Source organism: Hypanus sabinus, chromosome 21 (genome assembly GCF_030144855.1).
Source record: "Hypanus sabinus isolate sHypSab1 chromosome 21, sHypSab1.hap1, whole genome shotgun sequence".
Lineage (NCBI taxonomy): Eukaryota > Metazoa > Chordata > Chondrichthyes > Myliobatiformes > Dasyatidae > Hypanus > Hypanus sabinus.
In genome coordinates this window covers 16,660,286-16,685,341 of record NC_082726.1, presented here as the reverse complement: position 1 = coordinate 16,685,341, position 25,056 = coordinate 16,660,286, and the positions used below count along the sequence as shown (strand labels likewise).

General features: G+C 40.4%; 1 protein-coding gene across 3 annotated transcripts in view; it reads left to right on the top strand.

Moving 5' to 3' along the window:
* Window positions 1-25,056, top strand: part of slc12a1 (solute carrier family 12 member 1) — a 157,041-nt gene that overhangs the window by 22,481 nt on the left and 109,504 nt on the right. The window contains exons 4-5 of one of the 3 annotated variants that reach the window (XM_059946045.1): window positions 2,248-2,343; window positions 19,432-19,515. The exons of 1 other annotated variant lie outside the window; for it this stretch is intronic. In XM_059946045.1, the coding sequence (XP_059802028.1) occupies window positions 2,248-2,343; window positions 19,432-19,515 (180 nt within the window). The remainder of the gene's footprint in view (window positions 1-2,247; window positions 2,344-19,431; window positions 19,516-25,056) is intronic. One more of the 3 variants, XM_059946046.1, reaches the window with a different exon arrangement.

Genomic DNA, 25,056 nt, shown 5'->3' with positions numbered 1-25,056 from the left:
ACGGGTTCTTCAGGCAGGATTTTCCCCGAAGGAAACCTTGGTGACTTTGTACTATCTTGCCTTGTGTCACCAAGTACTCCATCGCCTTATCCTTAACAATTGACTCTAACATCTTCCTCAACCACTGAGGTCAGGCTAACTGCTTTATAATTTCCTTTCTGCTGCCTTCCTCCTTTATCAAAGAGTGGAATGACATTTGCCGTTTTCCAGTCCTCTGACACCATGCCAGATTCCAATGATTTTTGAAAGATCTTTGCTAATGCCACCACAATATCTAACATTATCTCTTTCAGAACCCTAGGGTGCAGTTCATCTGTCCGGGTGTCTTGTGTACCTTTAGGTCTTTCAGCTTTTTGAGCACCTTCTCCCTTGTAATAGAAACTGCACCCAATTCTCTTCCTTCACACACTACAATATCTGGCACAATGCTAGTGTCTTCCACAGTGAAGACTGAGGCAAAATACTCATTTAATTCAACAGCCATTTGCTTGTCCCCCATTATTATTTATCCTGCCTTATTTTCCAATGGTCCTATGTCCACTCTCATCTCTTATTTTTAACATACTTGAAAAATCTTTTACTATCCATTTTGATATTATTTACTAGCTTGCTTTCATATTTAATGTTTTTCCTTCTAATGTTGATCTCTGTAGGTTTTTAAAAACTACCTAATCCTCTGTCTCCCCAATATTTTTTTGCTTTGTGTGCCCTTTTTGCTTTTACAATAGCTTTGACTTCCCTTGTTTGTCACAGTTATACAATTTTACCATTTGAGTATTTCTTTTTTGGAATGCATATGTCCTGCACCTTCCTCATTTTCCCCAGAAACGCACACCATTGCTGCTCTGTTAAATTCCCTGCTAGCAGCTCCTTCCAATTTACCTTGGCCAATTCCTCTCTCATACCATTGTAATTCCCCTTACTCTACTGAGATACTGCTATATCAGTCTTTACTTTCTCCCTATCAGATTTCAAGTTGAACTCAATCATATTGTGATCATTGGCTCCTAAGGGTTCTTTTACCTTAAGCTCCCTAATCGCCTCGTTCATTACATAACATCCAATCCAGTATAGCCGATCCCCTAGTAGGCTCAACGACATCCCTTAAGCATTCAACAACCTGATTTTCCAATTGACCTGTATGTTAAAATCTCCCATGACTACCATAATATTGCCCTTTTGACATGCCATTTCTATTTCCTGTTGTAACCTGTGGTCCACCTCCCAGCTACTGTTGGGAAGCCTGTATAAAACTGTCATCAACGTCATTTTACCCTTGCAGTTTCTTAGAACGCACAAGGTTTCAACATATTTTGATCCTATGTCACATCTTTCTACTGAATTGATGCCCTTCTTTACTAGTAGAGCCACACCACCCCCTCTGCCTACCTTCTTATCTTTCCGATATAATGTGTAACCTTGGACATTCAGCTCCCAGCTACAACCATCCTTCAACCACAAATCAATGATGGTTACAACATCAAACCTCCAGGTCTAACCTAGAATTTAGTGCCTTATTTAGTTAGTCTTTTTATAAATTCTCTTTAACAAGTAGATTTTTAAAATAACTACAGCACAAGAATGCTGACCTTTCAGATAGGTTCTGCATTTGGTTTTCTGGTTTCTGTTTATTATCAACGATTCTGAATGTGAAAGAAGCAGACTAGTTTCATACTTGCCAAGTACAATAAATCTCCGATAATCTGTCACCTTAAGGACTTCAGTGCTAGATGAGTAGATTTTCCAGTGTATTGGATCAACTAACAATTTGTAACAACTTTAAAACATGCTAACTAAAATTTTGCAATTGTTTAGGGAAAGCAAATGTACTCCTATTTTCTTAAAAATGCATCTCACCATTGTAAAGCCACTGAATTTCAAAAGGTAGTCAAAACCCACCTGTATCCCTATATACTTTAATCTTTGCTCACAATTATACAAAGACAGACACAGGATAAGGATCGGATGTTCACTCCTGGGGTGCAACCAGTGCACATTTTTCTTATAGGTACATTACAGGTACACTATTCAAGGATTCCTTTCAGTTTTTAGTACATTTCAGATAGTTGCTGAATGTTAGTACATGTATTTCCTTTATTTTTTGGTACATTTCAAGTATCCAAGGAAGAGTATAGCTTGGATTCCTTTAACAGACTTCTAGTTCAGCAGCTAGCAATGAAGGATTGAATTGCTGCATAGATCACTAAGTGTGAGAGATGCTTAACATGTATCTGGGATTCTTTTCAGGTCTTGGTGTGATCGTCATTTGCTTAAGTACATTAGTAACTGTCTTAACGGGTATTTCAATGTCAGCCATTTGCACCAATGGAATTGTTCGAGGAGGTAATTATAAAATTTTCTTACACTGCTTTGAAAAAATCATGACAATGTGGATATAAGAGGAAAATAATTGGTTGATCGTATTTTAAGACTATTAGATATAGGAGCAGAATTAAGCCATTTGGCCTATCTAGTCTACTCTGCCATTTCATCATGGTGGATCCAATTTTCCTCTCAGTCCCCATCTCTTGCCTTCTTCCTGTATCCCTTCATGTCCTGACCAAGCAAAAATTTAGCAATGTCTCCCTTAACTATGTATAAAGATTTGGCTTCTACAGCTGCTTGTGGCAAAGAATTCCACAGATTCACCACCATCTGGCTAAAGAAATTCCTTATTGTGTCTACCCCCCCCCCCCTCAATCTGAGGCTGTGTCCTTTAGTCTTAGACTCTCCCATCATAAGATCCTCTCCACATTCACTCTATCAAAGCCTTTCACCATTCAATAGGTTTCAATTAGGTTACCCCTCATTCTTTGAATTCTAGTGAATACAGGCCCAGAGCCATCAAGCACTCTTATAACCATATAACAATTACAGCATGGAAACAGGCCATCTTGGCCCTTCTAGTCCGTGTGGAATGCTTACTGTCACCTAGTCCCACCAACCTGCACTCAACCCATAACCCTCCATTCCTTTCCTGTCCATATACCTATCCAATTTTATTTTAAATGACAGTATCAAATCTGCCTCTACCACTCTTTGCCTCTTTACTCTCTGAGTAAAGCAATTTCCCCTCGTGTTACCCCTAAACTTTTGCCCCCTAACTCTCAATTCATGTCCTCTTGTTTGAATCTCAATGGAAAAAGCCTATCAACGTCAACTCTATCTATCCCCCTCATAACTTTAAGTACCTCTATCAAGTCCCCCCTCAACCTTCTATGCTCCAAAGAATAAAGACCTGACTTGTTCAACCTTTCTCTGTATCTTAGGTGCTGAAACCCAGGTAACATTCTAGTAAATCTTCTCTGTACTCTCTCTATTTTGTTGACATCTTTCCTATAATTCGGTCACCAGAACTGTACACAATACTCCAAATTTGGCCTTACCAATGCCTTGTACAATTTTAACATTACATCCCAACTCCTATACTCAATACTCTGATTTATAAAGGCCAGCATACTAAAAGATTTCTTCACCATCCTATCCACATGAGATTCCATCTTCAGGGAACCATGCACCATTATTCCTAGATCACTCGGTTCTACTGCATTCTTCAATGCCCTACCATTTACCATGTATGTCCTATTTTGATTATTCCTACCAAAAGTAGCACCCCACACTTATCAGCATTAAACTCCATCTGTCATCTTTTAGCCCATTCTTCTAACTGGCCTAAATCTCTGCAAGCTTTGAAAATCTACTTCATTATCTACAATGCCACCTATCTTAGTATCATCTGCATGCTTACTAATCCAATTTACCACCCCATCATCCAGATCATTAATGTATATGACAAACAACATTGGACCCAGTACAGATCCCTGAGGCACACCACTAGTCACCAGCCTCCAACCTGACAAACAGTTATCCACCACTACTGTCTGGCATCTCCCATCCAGCCACTGTTGAATCCATTTTTACTACTTCAATATTAATACCTAAAGATTGAACCTTCCTAACTAACCTTCCATGTGGAACCTTGCCAAAGGCCTTGCTGAAATCTATATAGACAACATCTACTGCTTTACCCTCATCAACTTTCCTAGTAACCGCTTCAAAAAATTCAATAAGATATGTCAAACACAACCTTCCACATACAAATCCACGTTGACTGTTCCTAATCAGACCCTGTCTATCCAGATAATTATGTATACTATCTCTAAGTATACTTTCCATTAATTTACCCACCACTGACGTCAAACTGACAGGCCTGTAATTGCTAGGTTTACCCTTAGAACACTTTTTTAAAAATGGAACAACATGAGCAATATACCAATCCTCTAGCACCATCCCCATTTCTAATGACATTTGAAATATTTCTGTCAGAGCCCCTGCTATTTCTACACCAACTTCCCTCAAGGTTCTAGGGAATATCTTGTCAGGACCTGGAGATTTATCCACTTTTATATTCCTTAAAAGCACCAGTACTTCCTCCTCTTTAATTGTCATAGTTTTCATAACTTCCTTACTTGTTTCCCTTAGCTTACACAATTCAATATCCTTCTCCTTAGTGAGTACCAAAGAAAAGAAATTGTTCAAAATCTCCCCCATCTCTTTTGGCTCCACACATAGCTGTCCACTCTGATTCTCTAAGGGACCAATTTTATCCCTCACTATCCTTTTGCTATTAATATAACTGTAGAAACCCTTTGGATTTACGTTCATTTTACTTGCCAAAGCAACCTCATATCCTTTAGCTTTTCTAATTTCTTTCTTAAGATTCTCTTTACATTCTTTATATTCCTCGAGCACCTCATCTACTCTATGCTGCCTATATTTATTGTAGATATCTCTTTTTCCGAACCAAGTTTCCTATATCCCTTGAAAACCATGGCTCTCTCGAACTTTTAACCTTTCCTTTCAACCTAACAGGAACATAAGGATTCTGTACCCTCAAAATTTCACCTTTAAATGACCTCCATTTCTCTATTACATCCTTCCCATAAAACAAATTGCCCCAATCCACTCCTTCTAAATCCTTTCGCATTTCCTCAGTTAGCCTTTCTCCAATCAAAAATCTCAACCCTGGGTTAAGTCCTATCCTTCTCCATAATTATATTGAAATTAATGGCTTTGTGATCACTGGACCCGAAATGCTCCCCAGCACATACCTCTGTCACCTGACCTAGCTCATTCCCTAACAGGAGATCCAACATTGCCCCTTCTGTAGTCGGTACCTCTATGTATTGCTTCAAAAAACCATCCTGCACACATTTTACAAACTCCAAACTATCCAGCCCTTTTACAGAATGGGCTTCCCAGTCTGTGTGGAAAATTAAAATCTCCCACAATCTCAACCCTGTGCTTACTACAAATATCTGCTATCTCCTTACAAATTTGCTCCTCCAATTCTCGCTCCCCATTAGGTGGTCTATAATACACCCCTATAAGTGTTACTACACCTTTCCCATTCCTCATTTCCACCCAAATAGCATCCCTAGACGAGCCTTCTAATCTATCCTGCCAGAGCACCGCTGTAATATTTTCTCTGACAAGCAATGCAACACTTGCTCTTGTCCCTCTGATTCTATCGCCCCTGAAGCAATGAAATCCAGGAATATTTCGTTGCCAAACACACCCCTCCTGTAACCATGTTTCACTAATAGTTACAACATCATATTTCCAGGTATCAATCCATGCTCTAAGCTCATCCACCTTTCTTGCAATGCTCCTAGCATTAAAATAAATGCATTTAAGAAATTCTCCACCTCTTCCTCTGTTTATCTCTAATGGTGCAAACAACCTTACTGTCTTTTTCTTCCTTGTCCCATACATCTGTTCCTACACTCTGGTTCCCCTCCCCCCTTGTGTCTAGTTTAAATCCACTGGAGCCTCTCTAGCAAACCTACCTGCAAGAATATTTGTCCCTCTCCAGTTCAGATGTAAACCATTCCGCTGGAACAGGTCCCACCTTCCCTGGAAAACTGCCCAATTGTCTATAAATCTGAAGCCTGCCCTCCTGCACCATGTCTTCAGCAACGTGTTGATCTGCACTATCTTACTATTTCTAAATGCAGGCATATACTGGTAGCAATCCTGAGATTGCTATCCTGGAGGTTCTAGCCTTTAACTTGCTGCCTAACTTCCTAAATGCACCTTTCAGGACCTCCTCACTCTTCCCACCCATTTCATTGGTCCCTACATGGACTATGACATCCGGCAGCTCACCCTCCCTCTTGAGAATATTGAGAACTCGATCTGAGATATCACGGACCCTGGCACCAGGGAGGTAACAGACAATCCGGGATTCTTGATCTCTTCCACAGAACCTCCTATCTGTCCCCCTAATTATCAAATCCCCTATCACTACTGCTCTGCTCTTTTCCCTCCTTCTCTTCTGAGCTGAGGGTGCGGTCTCAGTGCCAGAGATGCAACCACTGCAACTTACCCTGGTAGGTCGCCTCACCAATAGTATCCAAAACGGTATACTTATTATTGATGGGAACCACCACAGGGGTTCTCTGCTTAGTCTGTCTAGTCCCCTTCCCTCTCCTGACAGTCACCCAGCTACCTGTCTCCTGACTCTTAGGGTGACTATCTCCCTGTAACTTCTGTTTGTTTCTGCCTCTGCTTCATGAATGATCTGAAGTTCATCCAGCTCCAGCTCCAGTTCCCTAACACGGTTTGTCAGGAGCTGCAGCTGGATGCACCTTTTGCAGGTGTAGTCATCAGGGACAATTGTGCTCACCCTGACTTCCCACATACTGCAAACGGAGCACTCAACTGCCCTAAATGTTGCCTCCATTATCTACTCCTAAGCTAATTAGATTAATTAAAGGAGCTTACCTGGCCTTATTTCACTTGGAGTGAAGCTCGTCCTCAGCCTCTGCTCGCTTTTTAAATTCTCCCGCTGATCTCGGAGGCTGACTTACACGCACTTGCGCAGTTGTGCCCTGTTTAAATCTTGCCTCTGCCTGTTCTTGCCGAAGCCTGATTGAGCCAAAGCCATTCCACTCTGCCTCAGTCCACTCTGATGGCCACTGTATATGGCGGTTTGTTATTTTTAAAACCTTTGGTGCGCTATGTCACGCACCTGCGCAGTCCAGCCTCTTTTCCCCGATCAGTTTTTAAAAAAACAGCTTCTCTCCTAGATGCCTTTTACTACTTCCCTCTCTGCCTCTTGTTTCGATTTAAAAGCCATATGACAAGCTGTTTAGTCCTGGAATTATTTTCGTGAACTTCCTTGGAACTTTATTTCTGCACATCCCTTCTAAGATAAGAGGCCCACAATACTCCAAGTACTTTATGAAGTCTCAACGTCACATCCTTGTTTTTATATTTAGTCCTCTTGAAATGAATGCTAACAGCACATTTACCTTCCTCAACGCAGGCTCAACCTGAAAATTAACTGTTAGGGAATTTTGTACAAGGACTCCAAAGTCCCTTTCTGCCTCAGTTTTTTTTTGTAATTTCTCTCCATTTAGAAAATAGTAAACCCTTTCACTTCTCCACCAAAGTGCATGACCATACACTTCCCTACTCTATTCCTTCTGCCACTTCTTTGCCCATTCTCCTAATCTGTCTGTCCTGAGGCACCTCTATTTCCTCAAAATAACCTGCCCCTCCATCTATTTTCATATCATCTGCAAACTTAGCAAAAAAGCCATCAATTCCATCATCCAGATTATTGAAATATAACGCAAAAAGAATTGTTCCCAACACGGACCCCTGTAGAACACTTCTAGTCACTGGCAGTTATCCAGAAAAAGCCCCCTTTATTCCCACTCTTTGCCTCCTGCCAATCATCCATTGATTTATCCATGTTGGAATCTTTCCTGTAATGCCATGAGTTGTAGCTTGTTAAGAAGTCTCATGTATGTCACCTTGTCGAAGGCTTTTTAAAAATCCAAGTACATAAAATGCACCAATCTTCCTTTGTCTATCCTGCTTGGTATTTCTTCAAAGAATTCCAACAGATTTGTCGGGCAAGATTTTCCCTTGAGAAAACCATGCTGACTATGGCCTATTTTATTGTGTGCCTCCAAGTACCTTGAGACCTCATCCTTAATAGTGGACTCCAACATCTGAGGTAAGACTAATTGGCCTATAATTTCTTTTCTTCTTCCTCTCATTTCTTGAAGAGTGGAGTGACATTTGTAATCTGCCAGTCTTCCAGAACCATGCCAGAATCAATTGATTCTTGAAAGATCATTACCAGTGCCTCCACAATCTCTGCAGCCAACTCTTTCTGAACCCAGAGGTGTACACCATCTGGTCCAGGTCTGGTTCAAACCTTTCAGTTTCCCAAGGATCTAATCCCTAGCATTGTTAACTTCACACTCTTCATGACCCCTGACACCTGGAACTTCCAGCATAGTCTTCCACTCTTGTAACATTACCCTTTTGGCACACATTTCTATCTCCCTTTTTAATTTGTACACCACACGCTTACTATTTTTGGGGGTGGGAGGTTTGTATACAACTTCCATCAGGGTCTTTTTACCCTTGCAGTTCCTTAGCTGTACCCACAATGATTTAAGACCTTTTGACTCTATATCACCTCTTTCTAATGATTTGATTTCATGTTTTACCAGCAGAGCAAATCCGCCCCATCTGCCTTCTTGTTTGTCCTTTTGATACAAAGTGTAACCTTAGACATTAAGCTCCCAGCTATAATCTTTCAGCTTTGATTTAATAATACCTACAATAATATACATGCCAATCTGTAACTGTGCCACAAGTTCATCTACCTTATTCCGCATACTAAGCGCTTTCAAACATAACACCTTCAGTCCTGTATTTGCCCTTTTAGATTTTCTCCATCATTTACGTTGCAACTCATTCTGTTGACTGCAATTTTGCCCTATCAACAGCCCCTCTTCACTACACATAGCCTCTGTTTGTAAACCAACTATCCCATCCTCAGTGCTATCACTCCAGTTCCTATCCCCCTGTGTGCGCCACACAGTCTTTTGTCCTGCACCTTGTAAGGCATGAAAATGCCCAACTCTGGCCTCTCGGGCCTGAATCAACATCATCGTCATCCTATCCCCCTGCCAAATTAGTTTAAACTCTCCCAAACAACTCTCACCAACCTGCCCACTAAGATATAGAACTCCTCTGGTTCAGGTGTAACCCTTCCCTTTTGTACAGGTCGTACCTTCCCTAGAAGAGATCCTAATGATTAATAAATCTGAACCCCTGCCCCCTGAACCAGTTCTTCAGTGATGCATTCACCTGCCAAATCATCCTATTCCTACCGTCAGTGGCATGTGGCACAGGCAGCAACCCAGAGATTACTACCCTTCTTTCAAATCTGGAAATAATGCTTCGGAAAGACTAATGGCTATGCATTTCAATCACTGAAAATCAAGATTTGCTTGTGTTTTAAAAGATTAGGTGTGTTTTTGAATCTGTATTTTTTTCATTAAAATGTAGTCAAACCAGGTTATTATTTTTCTCATTACATTAACAAACCTTTACCAGCTAAATATAATAGTAGAATGAATGTGTTGGACTGTTTCACAAAAATAGTCTTAAAATTATTCCATTTCAGAAATGTTAATATGTGGTTCCATTTAATTAATTTAGAAATTTCTAATATTTAAATAGATTATAGAATTCTAACCAGAAACATGTTCAGAGATTTTTGTGTAAAGCAAAGCCACTATTACCTTGTGCTTAATCTGAATTTGAGGGGCATTTGGAGAAGTTGCAGGTAATTTTAACAGAAATTAGCAAAAGCACCAAGGTAGCTGGTTTCTTGGAAGGTAAACACTGTATATTTGATGACTTTCCTACAGTAATAGTTGTATTTAATGTGGGGAAAAATCCCTAGGCATCAAATTTAGAAATCTGTTATCTTGTGAATAGTTCAAAATATTCAGTCACCGATGGTGCTGTGGCTGTGTATAGTTTGGATTGGTCTTTTGAGAATTCCTGGGGAAATTGATGAAGCCAGTGTCTGGCAGGGTTTTTGACAAGGACCAAAGAGGATACCCATCTATTACTTTCTGCCTACTGCATTGTGACCACAGTAGTCATGACCCTCCCTGTGATATAATGCAGTCAGTGGCTGAATGTAATGCAAATTATAATGCTAAAGCAGTCCTGATTTTGCAAGTGGTTGCATTGCAAAATCACCCTTAAAATGTGAACACATACATTACTTAAGACCACAAGGTATAACAGAGCTAAGGTATATCCTTCCATCTGTAGTATTCAGTAAGGTCATTTCTCTACTATGTTCCTTGAATTTCCCCCATTTTCAATTTATAATACCTCAACGTGGGCAGTGCCACATCCTCTATGTGAAATGTGAGAATATAAAATTTCAGACTTGGAATATTTGAGCAATAATTTTACTTAACATTATTCAAAAAACATGCATAGTGTATTGTACATATTATATTCCCTTTATTGTCCATAAATTGTCTAGCTTAAATGCATTTTACACCAGGGCACTTGCAGTAATCAGAAGAAATTTCAAAGATTTGTAGTACAGGTTGAAGATATTTTTCAATTTCATAATCTGAGACTCCAATACTCCAGTTCCTTGTTCAGGACTCCTAGACATGGGGAAATAAGGTAATTGCTGAATGAATATGCCCTTTAGAATTTTCTTGACAGATAAAAAAACTTGCGTTATTCGGCCTAACTGCACAGGCCATACCACTTATTCCAAAACTACTCTGATGAAACTTCATTGCACCCAGGAGGGTTTCTTGACAGTGTGAATAGTCCAATGCAGTGATTCCCAACCTTTGGGCCACAAGGCATGCAGGGGTGCAGTAGTAGGCGGAACGCACCCAGCACATCTTTAAGGAAAAAGCCGAAATAAACAAGCTAATTAATTACGTGCCACCCGGCAAGTAAATTTTAGCCCAGATCAGAGGCGATTGCCAATTTCAATGGTGCGTGGAACCTAAGGCTCCTGTACCACCTTTCTGATGACAGTAGTGAAAAAAGAGTATGGCATGGATGTTGAGGATAATTGGACTCTGCTTTCTTGTGGCAGCACTCTTTGTAGATGTGCTCAAAGGGGGGGGAGGGCTTTTCAAGTAAAGGAATAGGTTGTATCCATCACTTTTTGTAGGCTTTTCTATTCTTGGGCATTGGTGTTTCCATAACAGGCTGTGATGCAGCCAGTCTGTATATTCTCCACTGTGCAGCTATAGAAGTTTGTCAAAGTTTCAGATTACATTCTGAATCTGCGCAAACTTCCAAGTTTGCTGTGCCTTCTTTGTAATCGCATTTACGTGCTGGTCCAAGGTCTAAAGTTACTGATGTTTTCCACCTTTGATTACTCATGGACTCTGATTCCTCAAGGGCTCATTGACCCCTCCTCCCTAGGTTTTTTCCTCCTGTAGTCAATAATCAGTTTTTTGGTTTTGTTGACATTGAATGAGAGGTTGTTGTGGGACCATTCAGCCAGATTTTCAGTCTCCCTCCTATATGTTGATTGCTCACCACCTTTGATTCAGCCCACAACAGTGGTGTCATCAGAAAACTTAAACATGACATTGGAGTTGTATTTAGCCTTACATTCATTATTATAAAGTGAGTAGAGCACAGAACTAAACAGAGAGGCTTGTGATGCACCTGCGCTGATGGTGATTGTGGAGGAGATGCTGCCAATTCAAACTGTCTGGGGTCTGAAGTGAGGAAATTGAGAATCCAGTTGCACAAGGAAGTATTGAGGCCTATGTCTTGGAGCTTAGTTTTGAGGAGATGGTAGTGTTAAATGCTGAGCTGTAGTCATGAAAAACATCCTGATGCATGCACCTTCATTGTCCAAGTGTTTCGGAGCTGAGTAAAGAGCCAATGAAATGGCATTTGCTGTTGATCTGTTCTTATGGTAAGCAAATTGAAGTGGATTCAAGTTGCACCTCAGGCAGGAGCTTCATGATGAAGCTGCCAAAGCATTGCATTACAACGGATGTAAGCACTAAGGGATGATAGTCATTGGGGCAGGTTACCATGTTCTTGGGCACAAGTATATTAAAACCTACTTGAACCATTGGTTACCTCTCTACTGAAATGGGAGGTTAAAGATGTCAGTCAACACCTCCAGCCAGTTGATTAGACAGGTCTTCAGTACTTAGCTAGGTATACTCTCCGGGCCAGATAATTTCAGTGGGTTATCCTTCTGAAGGATGCCCTTACAAATCTGACTTGCTCCTGCAGTCATAGTATTTTTATAACTAATTGAGTTATGTTTCTGGTCAGCACTGAGTTCTAGGTTGTCAACAATGAGCTTGCAGGTGGTGATGTCATGGAATACTATGTGAAGATTATCTTCCGTAATTACTGTACCCTTGAATCAAGAGTCTAATGTACTGGTATCTGCCCTATTGGAAATAATTAGCTGGGGGAGCCTTCAAAATAATTATATTTTTAATATTTATATATATTTTTCTGCCATTTGTTTCTTAGCTCTATTATTTTACATCATGACCTTCTGGAGTTCATCACTTTTCAAAGAGTTCTATGTTTGTCCTGAAGAAGGGTCTCAGCCCAAAACATAGACCCATCTATAGATCAAACACGAGGAAATCTGCAGATGCTGGAAATTCAAACAACAACACACACAAAATGTTGGTAGAACACAGCAGGCTAAGCAGCATCTATAGGAAGAAGTACTGTCGACGTTTCGGGCCGAGACCCTTCGTCAGGACTAACCGAAAGGAAAGATAGAGATTTGAAAGTAGTGGGGGGAGGGGAAATGCAAAATGATAGGAGTAAACTGGAGGGGGTGGGATGAAGCCAAGAGTTGAAAAGGTGATTGGCAAAAGTGATACAGAGCTGGAGAAGGGAAAGGATCATGGGACGGGAGGCCTCAGGAGAAAGAAAGGAGGGGGGAGCACCAGAGGGAGATGGAGAACAGGCAAACAACTAAATATGTCAGGGATGGGGTGAGAAGGGGAGGAGGGGCATTAATGGAAGTTAGAGAAGTCAATGTTCATGCCATCAGGTTGGAGGCTACCCAGCCGGTATATAAGGTGTTGTTCCTCCAACCTGAGTTTGGATTCATTTTGACAATAGAGGAGGCCATGGATAGACATATCAGAATGGGAATAGTATGTGGAATTAAAATGTGAGGCCACTGGGAGATCCTGCTTTTTCTGGTGGACCGAGTGTAGGTGTTTCACGAAACGATCTCCCAGTCTGCGTCGGGTCTCGCCAATATATAAAAGGTCACACCGAGAGCACCGGACACAGTATACCACACCAGCCAACTCACAGGTGAAGTGTCGCCTCACCTGGAAGGATTTTCTGGGGCCCTGAATGGTGATGAGGGAGGAAGTGTAAGGGCAGGTGTAGCACTTGTTCCATTTACAAGGATAAGTACCAGGAGGGAGATCGGTGGGAAGGGATGGGGGGGGGGGGGGTTGGACGAGTAGACAAGGGAGTCGCGTAGGGAGCGATCCCTGCGAAAAGCAGAAAGGGGGGTAGGGAAAAATGTTTGGTAGTGGGATCCCGTTGGAGGTGGCGGAAGTTACGGAGAATTATATGTTGGACCTGGAGGCTGGTGGGGTGGTAGGTGAGGACAAGGGAACTCTATCCCAAGTGGGGTGGCGGGTGGATAGAGTGAGGGCAGATGTGCGGGAAATGGGAGAGATACATTTGAGAGCAGAGTTGATGGTGGATGAAGGGAAGCCCCTTTGGTTAAAAAAGGAAGACATCTCCTTCGTCCTGGAAAGAAAAGCCTCATCCTGAGAGCAGATGCGGCGGAGACAGAGGAATTGTGAGAAGGGGATAGCCTTTTTGCAAGAGACAGGGTGGGAAGAGGAATAGTCCAGGTAGCTGTGAGAGTCTGTAGGTTTATAGTAGATATCAGTAGATAGGCCATCTCCAGAGATGAAAGATCAAAAAAGGGGAGGGAGTTGTCAGAAATGGACCAGGTAAATTTGAGGGCAGGGTGAAAGTTGGAGGCAAAGTTAATGAAGTCGACGAGCTCAGCATGTGTGCAAGAGGCAGCACCAATGCAGTTGTCGATGTAGCGAAGGAAAAGAGGGGGACGGATACCAAACATGGACTGTTCCACAAAGCCAACAAAAAGGCAGGCATAACTGGGACCCATACGGGTGACTTGTGTTCATCCAGCATTTTGTGAGTCTACTGCATGACTGTTTTTGAGCTGTGTCTTCACCTTAGTTTTCAATTTCTGCTTTGCCTATAATTTTATGCAGAAGTCCTAAATATTTAGTTCCAAGCTACACTTGTGTTTTTGTCTAATACAGTTATTTCTTTGATATTAACTAGTCTATTTTGGTTTGTGCTAAGAAATTTGGAAATTTAAGTTGTGTCCCTGGCTCTAATGATTCTAATGATACTGGGATATAATTACTGTATATTGCCTATAAGTATATTTGTCAAGTTATTGTTGCAATTATGTTTGTAGATATGACTTCCACATTGGGTCACTTACTTGGGTCATTCCCTGATGTCCACTAATCTACATACTTTTGAGGCATTTCTGGTTATTGACATCTAGAACAAGATTATAATAGAACCACCATCTCTGCAATTACTTGACTTTAAAGGAGTCTTTCTGATCAGGTTTTTGTTCTTTCTGTTTTTGGATACTTCAACAATATTCCTTTCGTTGGGTTTTACCTGGGTGCTTTATATTTGCGAGACAAACAAAAGGGCACAAGTTAGATTTTGGTACAGATACAGAGTTAATCATTTAATACTGTGGGTGGTTGGGGGGGGGAAGAAAGCTGCACCCTAACAATAGTCCTATAATTATGACTTTAATGGCTTCATTAGACAGTACAGTATTACAAATAAGTCACATAGGGCATCGCTGATCTAAAGAGAATGAAATAAAACTGTACTCCAGATATGTAACATTCTATTGACGCACTCTGTTTCTTTGCAAGATCAGAATTCAAGGCTTTACTGCCTTCAGACTTGGCTTATGCCATGCATATTTATCCTTCATTAAAGGGGCTAAATGAAAATAAAATCGCAAACTGGGAATGCCTATTGGATGTTGACAATGGCAGCAAATGAACACAGATGAAATGATAGTAGCAGCATGAAAAGGAACAGCAAGGTGAAGATGAAGACAATCACAACAGTGAAAATTACATCGACAAGGATTCAGATTAGAATCTGAATATTAATTGCTGGTTCTCGGCAAGCTACCTTTATATTTGAAACACCCTGAAAAGGTTTCACTGCTAATGTAATAGTCTTTCTGTAGAAGCAGTGTTTGGGTTATGCTTAGAGATAACTGGTGCTTTGGAATGTGGGCTGTCCATTGAGGGGAGGGTGTTTTCGTGCTGTGTGACTGACATCGAGGCAATCTGGGTCTTTTGTTTGGAAGTTGGAGAGAGAAGATGCTACAAAGGAGAGGTTCATGAAATCATGATTTCAGAAACACTTCTGTAAAAGGCACCTTGAAAAGGTCACTCAGTTCCAGATGATGAAAGAAGCATTTGAAAAATATTGCACACTTGTCATTTGTCAAGAAAGCTAAAAATGACCTTGATAGTTGTCTCATGCTTCTTAGAACATTTCCAAATGATAGCGAAGTGTGGAAAATCTCATACAATTAGTGAAAGATTAATAATTCCTGCTGTATCAGACATACTCAGCACTGTTCTCAAAATGGATATCAGTATTTTAAAATCATTTCCTCTGCGTAATAACTCTGTAGCTTGTCATGTTGATATAATGAGTGAAGACATTGCTTATCAACAATGCAGAGCTACAAAAAGCAGAATTTGGGATACAACTGGATGAGTCAACAGTACGAGACAATGAGGCATTGCTAATGGCATATGTACAGTTTATCAAAAATGGAAAAGTTTACAAAGAGATTCTCTTGTACAATGTTAAAAACAAATATCAACAGAGAATCAATCTCTGCTGAGCTCAAAATGTATATTGAGGATAACATTATATTAGGAACATGATTTCATGTGCAACAGGTGGAGCACCATATATGACAGGTCACCATACTGGTTTAATCGTATTTATGAAAAACAAAATACCAAGGCTGTTTGCAATCCATTGTGTAATTCATCAGTATCTTACAGCCAAAAAAGTCAGCCAGTGGTTTTTCTCAAGCATGACTCTTGTAAAATCTGCTATCAACAAAACGAAAGCTCATCCATTAAATCGCAGAATATCTTGCCATTTATGGCAAGATGATGATGAATTTGAACACTTTCTTCTTCACACTGAAGTTCATTGGCTGTCAAAAGTTTCTTTGATCTTTATGACACTGGTTGAATTTTTGCTCAAAGTCAACAAGAGCTTGGGAAACAAGATTGAACATTGATGTGGAGATGTGCCATACCGAGCTAATCTGTATGACAAAATGAACATTCTAAATATGAAACTGCAGGGTGAGAATTTCAATTTAATCCAGGTAAAAAGTGCAGTATCCACTTTTATTGGAAAATTGGAAATATATAAGCAAAACATTGGGAGAAGAATATTCTCAGTTTTCCTGCATGGACAGTTGCAAGTCACCATCTGTGGAAGTGCCATAGAGTACTGTTTACACCTCCCGTGACTGAATGATTTTCCGAATCAATTCAAGGATTTGAATGATCTAGAAATTCCAGACTAAGTGATTAACCCATTTATTTGCAAGATGGAAGAACCGGAAGAGAGCTTGCAAGAAGAAATTATCAAAATTCAGAATGATGAAGAAGCAAAACTGCTTTTCAAAAACGTCAGTTTTTTGTGGTATGTGGCTACACTATCATACGAAGTTTCCTGGTCTTTGGAGAAGAGCCAAACTGCTCTTCATTGCATTTCCATCCATCAACCTTTTTAAAGAGGCTTGAATGAACCATATACTACCAAGAAACAGAAACCGCTTGGACATTGTTATGCATAGGGACTTGAGGCTTTTGCTGTCACAACTTGAACTAGATATTTCAACACATGCTGAGAACCATCAAGCTCAAGGATCACATTGATATTGAAGCTGCTGTACACTGCACAGATACTGTGTAAGCTAGGCTTAAAGACATAAAAATTTAAAGCAGAATCATTTTTTGCATGTTAGCATATGGTAGACATGTTTTTACGCTATGGGGGTGCTAAAAAGTATATTGTGCCTAAGAAGGGCGTAGGCAAGTATGAAGGTGCTTTGGGGGGCATTGGCTAAAAAAGGTTGGGAAACAATGACTTAGACTTTGACTTTAACTATCAGGCTGAGTCCCAAATACTATCTTTTATGCTTGGGCCAGTCACAGGTGTCTTCACTAAGTTCCTGGAGTCCAAGGTTCTCTACTCTTCATGGAGATCTTTGGGTGGTGCCAGTACAATGTTCACTCCCTTGAATGGGGCCCTCAAAGTAGGCCTTTGTTGGTTCTGGCCCTCACTGGCATTACTGGCTGTTGTCAAAGTTCTTCACTGCTGATTGTCAGGGCAGGGTTACTGCTGCTCTGGCTTGTTTATTTAGCAATATAGTGCTGAGTAGGCTTGCTGTCCCAGCAGTCCCTGACAAACCTGATTAACCTAATCATGGGACAATTTGCAAAAACCAGTTAACCTACCTAGTGCATCTTTGGACTGTAGGAGGAAACCAGAGGACGTAGAGAAAGCATATCCATTCCACAGGGACAACGGACAGAGACTCCTTACAGAACACCACCGATGTTGAATTTTAAACTCTGGATAGCTCAGAGCCATAATAGCGTCATGCTAACCACTACACTACCATTCTGCCCAATAGGCTTATTAATGGGGGATTAGTTATATCCCTGCTGTAACTTTCCGGAGAATTCTTTCTCCTTGACCAATTAGATGGTGAGATGTGAGAGCCGCTGCTAATAAGTGTGAGGAATGCTTTGAATGCAACACCCCAAATGTGGTAGAGGGAGGAAACCTAGGATTCATTCAATCTATCTCTACTGTTTCTCTTCCTGGACCAGCAGCACTTGTTTAAGTACTTGTGTCTCTGATCATTGGACCTGTCAGAACACTTATTCTTGCCATAGTATTATCACTAATGTGTGCTCAGACTGAATGTCAGGTCCAGCTAGCTTGGTGGATTTGGACCTTTTGTAGTCCAAGTTCGGCTTGGCCAACCTTTCTGTGATTCCACACTCCCTACTTTGAGGAGCTGCTTGGCCACAAAAATAAACGTAGCACTAGGAGCCTAACACTAGCAATTTCATCATTTAATTGTGGACTTTCACTGCCCTTTTGAGCTTCTTGTTTCATTCTTGTCTCATAACCTTTGGCTGTCTGTTAAATATCTCTACCCTGATGTCATTGTCCCCTCTCAAATTTTCCTGATATTTTCCTCTGCACACCCCACATCAGTGTATGTGTGTATTAAATAAATAAAATAGTACAACATTTTAAATGTGCCAAGCAGCCCACTATGTGCACAATGACCAGAGGTCACCCTTCCCACACTTGACCTGAATGCCCAAGTGATTCGAGTGCTCATCAGCATTTCTGTTAAATGTTGTTAGCACTCTGCTTCCAGGCAGTGCTTTCCAGGTGCTTGCCACTTGGGATGGGGGACAAAGTCCCCCTTGGATCCTCCCTCTAAATCTCTTGTCCAAATCTGTAATCATGGATGTTTTTGGCATTTGTTACAGTTGTGTCAGGCAATCCTATGTCATTACACAACTACTGACTGGTGTCTGCAGGCGAGGAAATCAAAGGCAAAAACAGAAGGAGAGTAAAAAGGAGCATGGTGAGGGTTACCTGAAGTAAAATACCCAGGTGGAATATGAGGTGCTGTTCTTCTAGTTTTCATTTGGCCTCTCCCTGGCAGTGAAGGGCAAGGACTGACAAGTTGGTGTGGGAGTGGGAGGAGTTGAAATGACATGCAGCCGGGAGTTTGGAAGGCCATCTGGACCAAGTGTAGGGTATTCTGTAAAACAATCACCAAGACCTACCTTGGTCTCATTAATGTAGAGGAGGCTACATCAAGAGCCCTGAATATAGTAAATGAGATCGGAGGAGGTGCATGTGAATCTTTGTGGAAAGATTTTGGGTCCCTGGATGGCGGTGAGGAACTAGCGTTGCATCTCCTATGATTGCATGGAAAAATGCAAAGGAACAGAGAGCGGAGGATGGGCATGGCCGAGCAAACTAGATGACACTCATTTGGTATTGGATAGTCTGGAACTGACCTATTAAGTATACAATCTCAGAGGATCTGTATCTTGGAGCCAAGAACAATACTCTGTCAGCAGCCACTTCATTGGAAATGTCTCCAAGTCTGTGGTTAAGCACAGATACTAAAAGGCATTTGTGAGTTAATCTTAATTTCTTGTTTTGTTTACAACCTAATATTTGATCCATTAAAATTATTATTCTCTTGCCTTTCATCTGTTTTTGTTCTTAATCAATGGAGGTCGGCTGAAGACATCAGAATGTTTATGGAGCTGTCACTTCAAAACACAATTATGAATCCAAGTGCAAATAGATACATCCAGAATCCTGTAGTCACGTGCTGTAAGTGTGTAAAGTTCCTTTCTTGTGCTCTGATTATCCCAGGAATGGGCAAGCATGGACTGATGGCATGGATAAAGGGACATCGATATTGGGCTGCAGTTTCAACTGTGCCCATGGGATCACTAGGTATGCTAGGTGAAACAATGATGCTTAAGTGTTTAGCGAATTTGAGATATTTAGTACCCGCAGACTTTAAGTAGCTTTGATTCTATCTTAAATATTTGTGTACTTAATTATAAATGTCTTTATGAGGGTATCAGGTATATAACTGAGAGTTTGCAGATGGGAGTAGCTATTAGTGATGGTATTCTGCCCTAGGGTACTGCAAAATGCTGCAAGTGTTAGTCTCGAATGTGCTGTAAACAAATAATAATCTGTTTTGCAAGTCTGGGTAATAGATTCAAGATGTCTGACTAAAATTGATCTGAGATGGTACCTTCAACCTGCTGTTTGGGAAAGTAGTACTGTCCCCTGTTTAACCTAAGTATCTTTGTAATTTATAAACACGAGATGCTGGAAATCTTGAGTAAAACCATGTTGGAGGAACTCAGCAAATTGGGCGGCATCTACGGAGGGGAATAAACAGATACTTTGGGCCAAGATTTCCTCCAGCACTTAGTGTGTGTAAGCTAAATTTATGATTGTAATACAGTTGTTATACCTGCTACTTGAGATGTTTACTATTTAGAACAGCTTAACTGTGTGCCCTGTCTAAACTGCCTTTTTATACATGTCCATGAGATCTCTTCTCTGCTATCCTTTGTTCCAAGAGGAACAACCCCAGCATCTCCAGGGTTAATCTCATAGTGAAACTTTCATCCTGGAACCATATTATTGCATCTCTTCTGAGCCCTTTCTCTTATGCTTTTATTTTTCCTAACTGATGACCCGAATAGCTCATGAAAAATCGTGTTTATAAAGGTTCACCATGATAGACTTTCATTTTCTTTGCTTCTGATCTTTAACCTTGTGAAAGACTGCTGAAAAATCAGCTATAAGTATGGGCCATCAGTTTGACGTCCATATAATTACCAGTAACCTTAACTGTTGACACTATCAATCTTTCATTAAATTGGCATCTTCTCCGTAATCTACTCTATATGTCACTGCAGGAGTTTATTTTCAGCTTTTCCTAATGACAAAATTAATCCTTGATGCTGATGGGTACTAATGATAGACTAATTTTAGGGCAATTCATGAGAGATTTAATTGCTTTGATTTCTCACCTTGTCTCTATACATCTGTCTTTTAGTGCATCTCTCAAGTCAATTAGTATTATTCAGTCATAGAGCATTATAGCACAGAAACAAGCTCTTTGGCCCTCTGTGCTGAACTATTCTGCTCAGTCCCATTGGCCCACAGCTGGACCATAGCCCTCCTTGCCCCTCCCATCTGTGTACGTCCAAATTTCTCTTAAATGTTGAAATTGAACCTATATCCACCAGTTCTGCTGGCAGCTCATTCCACACTGTCGAAACTCCTGAGTGATGAAGCTCCCCCTCAGATTTCTTTTAAATATTTCACCTTTCACCCTTGGCCTATGACTTATAGTTTGAGATTAACCCAACCCCAGTGGAAGAAGCCTGTTTACATTTACCCTGTCTATACCACTCATCATTTTGTATACCTGCATCAAATTTCCCCTCATTCTCCTTTGGACTAGGGAATAAAGTCATAACCTATTCAACCTTTACCTATAACTTAGGTCCTCAAGTCCCAGTAACATCCTTGTAAATTTTCTGTTCTCATTCAATCTTTTTGATATCCTTCCTGTAGGTTGGTGACCTGAACTGCACAAAATACTCCAAGTTAGGGCCCACCAATATCTTGTACAACTTCAACATAACATTCCAATTCCTATACTCAGTACTTTGATTTATGATAGCCAATGTGCCAGAAGCCCTCTTTGTGACTCTATATTCCTGTGACACCACTTTCAAGGAATTGTGGATCTGTATTTCTAGATCCCTCTGTTCTACCACAGTTCACTGCAAGTCCCAAAGTGCAACATCTCACACTATTAAATTCCGTCTGCCATTATTCTGTCCATTTTTCCAGCTGGTCCAGATCTTGCTGCAAACTGTAGCCTTCCTCGTTTTCCACTACACCCCCAATCTTGGTGTCATTTTCAGATTTACTCACCTGATTTACCATATTATCATCCAGATTGTTGATATAGATGACAAGCAACAAAAGACCCAGCACTGATCCCTGATGTACACCACAAGTTATAAGCTCTGAGTCAGAGGCAACCATCTTTTACCACTTTCTAGCTTCACCTGTGAAACATCAAATTCATTTTATAATCTCATCCTGAAAGACAAGCAACTGAACCTTCCAAACTAGCCTCCCATGTGGGACTTTGTCAAAGGCCTTGCTGAAGTCCAGTATCTACTAAGATTATCAACTTTCCTGGTAACCTTCTCAAAAACTCTAAGATTGGTTAGACACTGCCTCCCACACAAAGCCATATTGACTACTCCTAATCAGGCACACCTTTCTAAATATTTTTACTGTAAATCCAGTCTCTTGAATACCTTCCAATGATTTGCCCACCACCGATGTCAGGCTCACAGGCCTTTAATTTCCCAGCTTAATCTTAGAGCCTTTCTTCAACAATGGAACAACAGTTTTTCTCCAGACTTCCAATCCTCCAGCACCTCTCCCATGGCTAAAGAAGTTTTAAATACCTCTGCCAGGCCCCTACACTTCCTGCACTAGCCTCCTACAATGTCTGAGGGAACACATTGTCAGGCCCATGGGAATTTATCTACTCTTCTTTGCATTAAGACAGCTAGCACCTCCTCTTCCATAATCCATATACAGTCCATGATATCATTGAAGTTTTGACTCAGTTCTGTAGACTCTGTCTCCTGAGTAAATACAGATAGAAAAAAAAATCAAATTAAGATCTCTCCTGTCCCTTTTTGCAGTTAATATTTGAATGTAGCTGTTTTGCATTTATATTCTGTGCATTAGCTAAGAAATGTATGTATTCATAGCCACCTTATCTATATATGTATCTGTCTCGCATGCTTACTCTCTATCTGGATCTTTGTGTTCTTTGCATTTAACAATAGGTTATTTTGCCTTTTCCTTACAGATATATTACATTGATTCTTTGTGAGTTTTATTTATCTTTGCTATGCCTGCATGAAAATCAGTATTGAGTATCAGCTGCATATCTTTCAATCTAGTTTACTATATTTGGTGGCCACAATGTGGTCTCCTTTACCGTGGAGAAATTAAGCATTGATTGGGTGATTGCCTTGTCAATCACTGTGCTCAGTCAGCAGGAGTAAACTACAGTTTCCAGTTGTCTGCCATTTTAATTCTCCATCCCACACTCTGATCTTTGTTACAGGTCCCAACCAAAGCTTGAGGAACAGCAGAACAGCATCTTAAAATGTGACTTGGCTTGTTGCAGTCCTCTGGACTTGGTATTAATTTTTCAGTTTTGTGTAACTGGTTCTTTCTGTTTATCAGAACTGGCTGTCAATGTGTAAATCTACCATCTGAGATTATTGGCCAGTTTTTCTGTCCATTAGTACAGCCTGATATGCTGGGTATAATCTAGACAAGCATAATCACCTTCTAAGTACTATCCAGGTGTCACCTGGATATAATATAATCTAGACAATAATCTATATAATCTCTCGTTAATATAATCTAGACAAGCATAATCACCTTCTAAGTACTATCCAGGTGTCACCGTAACGTATTCCCTGTGTCTGGACCATTCCTTCAACCACTTGCTCTGTAACTTATTTCCTTTTTTTTCCCCCAAAGTTCAAGGTAAATTTTATTATCAAAGTACATATATGGTGATATATACAATTCTGAGATTCATATTCTTGTGAGCAGATTCAGCAAACTTATAAAATACTAACTATAACAGGATCAATGAAAGATCAACCAGAGTGCAGAAGACAACAAACTGTAAATATAACTATAAATGAATAGCAATAAATAATGAGAATATGAAATAATGAGTCCTTAATGTGAGATCGGTTGAAGGAAAATTTCAATGATGAGGCAACTGAGTATAGCTATCCTCTTTTATTCAAGACCCTGATGGTTGAGGGGTAGTAACTGTTCTTGAACTTCATGGTGCGAGTCCTGAGGCTCTTGTACCTTCTACCTGATGGCAGCAATGAGGAGAGAGCATGACCTGGATGGCAAGGATCCCTGATGAATGCTACTTTCCTATGATTCATGTAGATGTACTAAATGGTTGTGCAGGCTTTATCCATGATGTACTAGGCCAAATCCACTACCTTTTGTAGGATTTTCCATTCAAAGGCATTGGTGCCGTACTTTCTTTGCAGTTGCACATAAGTCCTGAGTCCACGACACGTCCTTTGAAATAGTAACACCTATGAACTTAAATTTGCTAACCCTCTGCACCTCTGATCCTCTGAGGACTGACTCTTGGACCTCTTGCTTCTCTCTTCAAAAGTCTATAACCAGTTCCTTTGTCTTACTGACTTTGAAAATTTGGGTAACTGGTGTCATAACTCAGTCTCCTTCCTGTATGCTAACTCATCACCACTTTTGATTTGGCCCAGAACAGTGGTGTCATCAGAAAACTTGAGTTGGCATTGGAGCTTTACTTGGCCACGCACTTATAGATATGAAGCAAATAGAGCAGGGGTCTAAGCACACACCTTGTGGTGATATCACGTGCAATGATGTGCCAGTACATGATTGGACAGAGCACTGAGCATGCGTGGAATTACCAGAATGTTCCAGCACGTGGCTGAGTTAAGACCTGTTTATTACTGTAAATAAAAGTTCTCTAATTCTTCCAGAATATGATTCTTTACTGTTAACCCATGGTTCGTTTAAATAGAGGTAACTTAACATGGTGTCAGAAATGTCTGGAAGAATAATACCAGAGAATTGAACATAATCAAAAAAAGTTCAAACTGTAAATGGTAAAGTGGAAGGTTTATGACCCCCACCAAAACTTCAGCTGACTGGCAATGTAGCTGAGAATTGGAGGATATTCAAGCAACAGTTTGAACTGTACTTACCAGCGATCGATTATGAAGAAAAATCGAGGGAAAAAAACCAAAACTGCGCTTTTGCTACATGTATTCGGGAATAATGCAGTAGAGGTATATAATAATTTTGTCTTTGAAGTTGGAGATAATTTCAATTTAAAATCAATAATGGACAGATTGGAATTATTTTGTATACCGAAGTGTAATTTAACGTATGAGCGATATAAATTCTTCATGTGCACAGAGAGCTGTTGAAACGATTGATCAGTATGTTACTGAGTTAAGAAAATGTTGTAGAACATGCGAGTTTGGATTGCTCATGGACTCTCTCGTTAAAGATAGACTTGTTTGTGGCATTCGAGATGATGCTGTGAGAGAAAGGCTGCTGAGAGAGCAAGATTTAAATTTCAAAAAAGCTTTGGCGCTGTGCAAAGCTTCTGAGACCGTGACGTTGTAGGCTGAAGAGCTTCTTGTCGAAAACCGCCATGTAAACGCTGCAAAAAAAAAGTGCAAATATATCAAGAAATATAATAATATGTCAACAAAACAGACAGAGCAAGACAGCATTTGAAAGGAAAAAAGTCATGTGAATGCTGTGTGTGGGAACATCGTCCAAATCAGTGTCCCACATATGGCAAAATTTGCAATGGCTGTGGTAAGA